Source organism: Amphibalanus amphitrite, unplaced genomic scaffold (genome assembly GCF_019059575.1).
Source record: "Amphibalanus amphitrite isolate SeventyFive unplaced genomic scaffold, NRLGWU_Aamphi_draft 000616F_arrow, whole genome shotgun sequence".
In the NCBI taxonomy this organism is placed as follows: domain Eukaryota; kingdom Metazoa; phylum Arthropoda; class Thecostraca; order Balanomorpha; family Balanidae; genus Amphibalanus; species Amphibalanus amphitrite.
This window is the reverse complement of record NW_024882110.1, coordinates 409,238-417,672: the sequence shown is the minus strand read 5'-3', so window position 1 is coordinate 417,672 and position 8,435 is coordinate 409,238. Positions and strand designations below refer to the sequence as shown.

At 54.4% G+C, this 8,435-nt stretch overlaps 1 protein-coding gene across 1 annotated transcript; it reads left to right on the top strand.

Moving 5' to 3' along the window:
* The first annotated feature begins 2,335 nt into the window (after positions 1–2,335).
* On the top strand, positions 2,336–7,101 carry LOC122363328 (uncharacterized protein K02A2.6-like). Its single transcript, XM_043332457.1, has 3 exons — positions 2,336–2,498; positions 3,191–6,854; positions 7,008–7,101. The coding sequence occupies exons 1-3, from the start codon at positions 2,336–2,338 to the stop codon at positions 7,099–7,101; spliced, it is 3,921 nt and encodes a 1,306-aa protein (XP_043188392.1).
* Positions 7,102–8,435: the final 1,334 nt, after the last annotated feature.

Genomic DNA, 8,435 nt, shown 5'->3' with positions numbered 1-8,435 from the left:
TCCGATATCGACTCCGACCGACTCCGACTCAGGTCACAACTGTCGACTCCGACCGACTTCGACTTCCGACTCCGACTCCGACTCCGCAGCCCTGGTGGCGAGCCGCGCTCCGGCCGGCCGGCCGACCCTTATAGGGCCGGCCCCGGCTAGCGGGTTGGGTTAGGGGCGTGGCAGAGCGTAGCAGCTGCACCAATTCGCTTTTTGTGCGAAGACATATTTATGCATTCATCTCAAAGATTTAGCATCTCCCATTTCTTTTCAAATCGATCCAAATTTCCACAATCGGAAGCCACATACTTCTCAGTTGAGGCGTGAATATTTAGGCACAATTTGACGATAAGAACTAGGAGGCGAAAACGTCCCTGGAGTAGTGCGGGCTAGTTAGCTGTAACTCTCGATTAGAGATGTCAATATGATGCCAAGTTATTGATTTACCCGCACGAAACCGATACCAAGTGGTACTTGGCAGTTCTAATTATTATCTTATTGATGTTTCGTTGGTATTGTGGATCCTTGCTAATGCATTAGACGATTTAAATTTGGCAAGGAGTTGGCATTTCCTTCAATTTCCAAGGTGGTTTGGTTTTTGGTATTTTTCAATGATTTTGTTTGGTATTTGATTTGGTATCGGTTTCTCAATTGCCTGCAATTGACACCACTGCTCTCGATATACAGCATGGTGATGCATACGCTCCTTTCGAGTAGCAGATGACAATGGGTACAACTACAAACCACTTTCTAGTTATAAGCTACACCAGTAGTTATATAGTTACATGACAACAGTATAAGGTTATTAACTATCCCTAACTAACTCATTTTCACAGCGAATGTATTCCACGAACAAATGGAAACAAGAAAATAGGATCTTCTGGAGAGCATCCGCCTTCTGGCGAGGAGTCAACTTACTAGGGATATAGTCGGTCTGACTGTTTCTGGACGAGTGAAACTTAATGCCTTTCTTTTTTCGTTAACCCTCGCACGACCAGGCATTTCTCATAACACGAACGACCAGGGGGGGGGGTTGTTACGACCCCCCCCTGGCGTTTCGAAACGGAAGGTCGTAGAGCTTAGCGGAAAAACCAACGGATTGCTCTCAGCGAGATCTCGCGATTGGTGGTATTTTCTGGTCCTAGGTCAACATTTGACCTACTTTTGACCGGTCAAAGGTCAATTTTCGGAAAAAATAGACTTTTTTCAACTTTCCGCGGCGATTGCGGCAAAACGGTGAGAGATATCGACTTGAAACCTTCACTATCGTGTTCCTTGATCAATTCTCTATCGTTTGGTATGTATTTCGTTTCCCTAGCTCTAAAAATGGCGCGTTGGGAGCGCCGGAAGTCGGCAAGGTCACAGTCGGCGGCAGAAATTCGAAAAAATCAAAATTTAATTTTTTGAAATCTGCTTGTATTTTCGGATTTGGGAGGTCCATTTGCTCCCTATGAAGCTAATATTGCTGCATATTCCCATTGAGGTGACAAGAATTAGCAAAATAGTGGTTCGGGCGCTTTTCAAAAATAGTACCGGACGCTGTTCCTCTTATGACGTCATAACTCCGTGACCTGACCTGACCCGGTCAGTTTTCTTGCACCACACGATAGCCAATGGTGCCCCAACATGCATGGGAAGTTTCATCATGATCCATCAAACAATGTGGGTATCACCGGCAGAAAACCTAGGGATTCGGCGCACACGTTTGGTAACTGTCGGCCGGAGGCTGTACCTCTTATGACGTCATAACTCCGTGACCTGACATGACCCGATCAATTTTTTTCGGCAAAAGATGCGCAAAGGTTGCCCCAGAGGGTATTGAAAATTTCAGCCCGCTACGACAAGCCGTTTAGCGTGCACTTCGAAAAAACCTCAGGGGGGGGGGTGAACAACCCCCCCCCCTAGGCGTTTTAGGGTTAACATACCCAGCTTATCACGGGGGCAGAGATGGAATTTTGAGCGTGTTTTAACTCGCGCCGTGCTGGTGGCCTGTGCTGTGACCGCGCCCAGCCGGTCGGCGAGCCGGGCCGCGCCCGTCCGCCAGCCGCCCGCTGCGCCGGCCGGAGCGCCGCGGACTGGGTCGCGCCACGGTCACGCGGCTCGTGGTGCCCGCTCATTGGTGCGGGCACGTGGCGTGACCGAGCCGTGCCCGGTGATTGGTCGGTTGCGTATATGTGAGGGCATGTCGTGCGCTTGTGTGGGACGATGGGCAGTTGTCATCGGGACCTGATCAAATACACACGACTGTGGACACAGCGGCTCTGCACTGGAGGGACGACGACATCACATGGCGCAGCCGGCAGTAGAAGCCTTCGCCAGTCACCGCTGATACCCGCCTCTACACTGCATGGCCTACAACCTCCGCTCCAGCTGCAAAATGGACGGTAAGGAAGAGGAATCTACTGCACCACCGTGGCTGACCAAGGTTCTGGAGGGACTTCAACAGCAGCAGCTCCTTCAGCTGCAGCATCTTCAGGAACAGCAGCAACATCAGCGAGAGGAAACTCAAAGTGAGTTCAACCTACTTCGTTCGGAGCTTCAAGAGCTACGCCGTCTTCAGTCAACCACGACGCCAGCATCTGAGGCAGCTAGTGGAGGAGCAACAGACGTCCTACCACTGACGTCCACCGCTGCTGCCGAGGGGAGTCCTGCACTGCCACGCAGATTGGAAACGGCTCCCCCGGCGACAGCAGCGATCCCGCCGAGGCCACCAGCCACGTATGGCACTATAAGACCACCAGCAGTCACACCACCGAGTAAGCTGTCTGCCTCCATTAGCCTTCGCGACTTCCGGGCATGGAGGTCATCCTGGAACGACTATGCCAGGCTATGCCAGCTCGCCGCATTCAGCCGTGAAGACCAGCTGGCCTTCTTGCGCTCCTGCTTCACGGAAGACATGCGGGCGACATCACAACATGCTGTCGGGATCACAGAAGATACAGACACGGTCCAGTCTGCTCTGGACAAGATCGAGAAGCATCTCCGGCAGCAAAGGAACATCGCAATCGATCGAGTGAAGTTCGAAGAGAAGCAGCAGGAAGAAGATGAGCCGTTGACGCCTTCCTGGTGTCAATCCGAGAGCTTGCCTCCGATGCTGAGCTATGCATCGAGTGCAAGGATCAGCGCCTCTCTACCCGCATCATGTCTGGTCTCCACAATCAAGAGACCCGACGCAAACTACTGGCCCTTCGCCCTTTCCCAGCGTTGGAGACAGTCATCGACATCTGCCGAGCTGAGGAAGCTGCTCAAGCAAACGACAAGATGCTTCAAGACGTCATGAGCAGGAGCTCCAGTGTCTTCAGCATCTCTCGTCAACGTGACCAGAGTCAGCGCAACCCCTCGCGTGACCGTGGAGAGTCAGCATGCGGACGCTGCGGCAACACCAGCCACCTGAGAGGAACATGTCCTGCAGCTAACCAGACCTGCTTCTTCTGTGGCATCACCGGACATTTTGCCACAGTATGCCGCAAGAAGCGCTCAACCCAACAGCAGCAGCCCGACACGGACACATCGTCAAGATCACGCAGCAGACAACGCCACCGGACCGAGCAAGTAGATGTCACTCCGGTGTTCGTCAGCAGCATTCATCGGGATCTGAAGGCGCCGAAGATCTCCGTCAAGATTGAAGATCTCCGAGGCACACTCCTCGGCTGCACCGAGGCCACACCTGACTCGGGAGCTGAAATCACAGTAATGAGCGCAGATACCGCGCGCAAGCTCGGCATGGAAGATGTGGCCCTCGACAGGCCGCCCTGCATCAACGTCACTGCAGCCAACGGACAGTCTATGGAATGCATCGGCACCTTCAAGGCCATCATCCATCTCAACGGGAGGGCAGCTGATGACACCGTCCACGTCTTCAAGGAATCGCGAGGCCTTCTCCTCGCGTGGTACACGGCTAAGAAGCTTGGCATCCTCCCGGACCACTATCCAGAGCCGGCTCCTCGTCAGCTCCAACAAGTGAACACCAGGTCGGCGATCGAGAAGCACGACGCTCAGCCAGTATCAATACTGAAGAACAAGAGCGTGCTCCTGCAGTCACAACAGCAGCGGATGCAGCAGCAGCAGTCACAGCAGCAGCAGCAACCACAGAAGCAGCAGCTACAGCAGCTCCGAAGTGATCTCCTCACCGAGTTTGCTGACGTCTTCACATCGAAAGACAACAGCGTGCCGCTGAAGCCGATGACCGGCCCTCCAATGGCCATCCACATCACCGAAGACGCCAAGCCCTTCGCAGTACGCGCATCTCGCCCGGTGCCGCACGCATGGCGGGACAACGTCAAGAAGCAGCTGGATGACATGGTTCGCCAAGGAATCATCACGCCACTGGGCGACGAGCCATCGGACTGGTGCCACCCTCTGGTTCTGGTCTCCAAAGCGGATGGTGGGGTCAGGATCTGCGTTGACCTCACCAAACTCAACAAACACGTGAAGAGACCTCTGCACCCACTCTCAACTCCAAGAGAAGCAGTCTCCAACATCAGTGTGAACGCAAAGATCTTCTCCACCCTAGATGCTAAATCAGGTTACTGGCAGCTACCTCTCCAAGAAAGCAGTCAGCACCTCACGACGTTTATCACACCGTGGGGACGCTTCCGGTTCCTGCGAGCTCCCATGGGTCTAGTCTCAACAGGAGACGAGTACGGCCGACGCGGAGGCTTGGCGCTTCAAGGTCTCAACAATGTCGTCAAGGTGGTGGACGACATCCTGGTGCACGACGAGACGCTAGAAGACCACGCACAGCATCTCCGGGCCGTGCTCACTCGGTGTCGTCAACATGGTATCACCATCAGCGAGAAGAAGTTCTGCTGTGCACAAGATGAAGTCGCCTACTGCGGCTTCAACCTGTCATCTGCCGGGAGACAGGTGGACCCGGGCAAGATCACGGCCATCACGGACTTCGCTACGCCAACAAACATCACCGAGCTCCGGTCGTTCATGGGCCTCGCCCAGCAGTTCAGCGACTTCTCGTCTGAGATATCATCTGCCGCTGACGCACTCAGAGGTCTGCTGAAGCCCAGCAACGCGTTCGTGTGGACTGCAGACCACCAGGAGGCCTTCAACAAGGTCAAGACTGCACTGTCATCACCGCCAGTGTTGGCACACTACGACCCACAGCTTACAACGGTTCTTCAGACTGATGCTGCTCGACTGAAAGGACTCGGGTACGCCCTACTTCAGCAGCATGGCGAACACTGGCGCCTCGTCCAGTGCGGATCACGATTCCTCTCCGATGCAGAATCTCGATACGCCATGGTGGAGCTAGAACTGCTGGCTGTGGTGTGGGCCCTAAGGAAGTGCCGGATCTTTCTTCAGGGTCTGCAGCACTTCAAAGTCATCACCGATCATCGACCTCTCATTCCGATCCTGAACGACTACACTCTGGACGCCGTCGAGAACCCGCGCCTTCAACGTCTGAAGGAGAAGACAGGCCTGTACAACTTCACTGCCATCTGGCAGAAGGGAAAGGAGCACGTCATTCCAGATGCACTGTCCCGTGCCCCCGTCGAAGAACCGACTTCAGAAGACAGCCAACTCACACAGGCCGTTGAGTGTCACGTCTGTCAGACAGCCAGCATCACCATCAGCGAGGTGTCTTCTCAGGAGAAGCCGTCACATCTCTCGGATCCACGGCTGGAGGATCTGAGAAAAGCAGCTCAAGAGGACACTGTCTACCAGCAGCTTCTATCTGCAGTCACCAACGGCTTCCCCTCATCCAAAGAACAGCTTCCGTATCATTTACTTCCATACTGGAGTGTGCGACATGAGCTTTCCTCTCAAGATGATCTGATCCTGAAAGGGCGTCGAATCCTGATTCCATTCTCATCCCGAAAGGACACCATGAGAGCCCTCCACGATGCTCACCAAGGAATTGAGCGAACAAAACGACGAGCTCGCCAAACAGTCTGGTGGCCCGGCCTGAACAGCGACATCATCAACGTGGTCGGCAACTGCACCACCTGTCAAGAGCATCGGTCCAGCCTACCTCAGGAACCGATGGCTGTCGACCCGCCACCAACGAGGATCTTCGAAGACGTCTCTTCAGACCTCTTCTCCTATGCAGGAAGGTGCTACTTCGTCTACGTGGACAGATTATCCGGCTGGCCAGTCGTTCACCAGCTTCCACGAGGCGACACAACGAGCCACCAGATCATCAAGGCACTTCGAGACGCCTTCGTCAACCTCGGTGTACCAGTCAGGCTTCGTACAGATGGAGGGCCACAGTACAAGAGCCGAGAGATCGCCAGCTTCCTGAAACGCTGGGGAGTACACCACGTCGTCTCTACTCCGTACTACCCACAGTCAAACGGGCATGCGGAGTCGGCGGTGAAGGCTATGAAGCATCTCATCTCGAAGACGACGGTAAACGGCTCCCTGGATGACGACTTCCACCGAGGACTGCTGGAGTTCCGCAACACTCCACGAGCGGACGGACGTTCTCCAGCACAAGTGGTCTTCGGCCACCCCATCCGGTCATGCGTCCCTGCTCATCGCCGCAGCTTCGCCACCGAATGGCAAGAGCAGGCCGAAGAGTGCGACTACAGGGCGTCGCTCAATCTCCAGCGTGCCAAGCAGACGTACGACAGCTCGGCACATCCACTGAAGCCGCTGAAGGCTGGAGACCACGTCTGGCTTCAAGACCCGATCAGCAGGCGATGGGACAACCTCGGCACCATCGTGGGCGTTGGTTACCATCGCGACTACCTTATCAAGACTCCAAGTGGCAGAGTCTTCTGGAGGAACAGACGGTTTCTCCGCCCATCGCTGAAGACGCCCGACAACCCGGAGAAGAAGACGACTTCCTCGCCATCACCGAGCGCTGGGGTGCCGGCGCGGCAACGTGTCCGGTTCCAGCTACCGCCAACGTCAGATCTTCGACGGAGCCAACGTCCCAGAAGAGCACCGACCCGCCTGGGCTGGGAAGACTGCAGGACTGCTCAGCCAGCAGTCTCGAAGAGGGGGGAGATGCTGTGACCGCGCCCAGCCGGTCGGCGAGCCGGGCCGCGCCCGTCCGCCAGCCGCCCGCTGCGCCGGCCGGAGCGCCGCGGACTGGGTCGCGCCACGGTCACGCGGCTCGTGGTGCCCGCTCATTGGTGCGGGCACGTGGCGTGACCGAGCCGTGCCCGGTGATTGGTCGGTTGCGTATATGTGAGGGCATGTCGTGCGCTTGTGTGGGACGATGGGCAGTTGTCATCGGGACCTGATCAAATACACACGACTGTGGACACAGCGGCTCTGCACTGGAGGGACGACGACATCACAGCCTGAACTTTCCGCCTAGTGCTGGGGGGGGGGGGTGAGGGCTGTTCTCACCCCCCCCCGTCTAACTCGGCTCCTGGGCCATTTAACGACACGCGGTAAGCGGCAATCGAAAGAGCGTCAAAAATAAGGAGGAAAACACCTCAGTCATTCTTTACGTCAGGTCAAAGGTCAGGTCCTCAAAGGTCATCAAAGGTCAAATTTAGTCAATTTCAATAGTTTGAGCCACGACATTACTTTTGGCAGCGTCGTGTTTCTCGTCGAGACGCGTCGAATGAGCTATTTGTTCACCTTGAAAGGTCATTTTGAAAAGTTGACCTCAGTTCAAGGTCATGACCTGACCGGAAAGGGTCATGCTGCATATCAGTCGATCCGTATCATCGAGCTGAACACATCTGACGTGTTTTTACCGCTCTAGCACGTCTCTATCAAAAGGTACAGTAAAAAAAATGGTGGTGACCCTTCATGACCTGAGATGACCTCAAGGGCATACAGAAGGGTAACAGGTGCATTTTTCCGGTTCAGTGTGTCATGTTTACCTGTGAACCGATGTTTGAGAGCGTTTTGAACGACATTTGTCCAAAAGAGGCGCGTTTCAATTTTCTCCCATTATTGGTCGCAAAGTTGACATGACCTCAGGTCACAGATAAAAAAATCCGAGATATGCATTTTATACATACTGTTACTAATATCAACCGCTGAAAGTTTCAAAGTGATCGTTCAGCCGGTGTAGCTAAAGCGAGCCTTTGAACTTTATCTGAGGAAAGGTCACTTGACGTGACCTGGTGACCTGGCCTTGAACGACCTGGGTCTGATATTTTCACAACATGTGCGAAAATGATGTATGAACACGTGGCCGCCATTTTTGAGATATTTGCGAAAAACTCCCCTTCCCCAGCACGGCGCGGTAACTAAGTAGCAGTATCATGTATTGAAAACCTTCCACAAAGTGGAAGGTTGGTCGATATTAGCCGTTTTCACGACGACCATCTGGTACACATTTGGTGCACCCTTGGTGCAGATTGGGTGCAGATTTGGTCAAATAAGGTGCATTCGCCGGATAGCCCGTCGTGAAAACGGCTATTATAACCAATTTAGATCAGTCGGTACCTTGCTTTCCACCCTTTCTTAACCCTCGCCCATGTAGGGGGGGGGTTGGTGCAACCCCCCCCTGAGGTTTTTCGGAA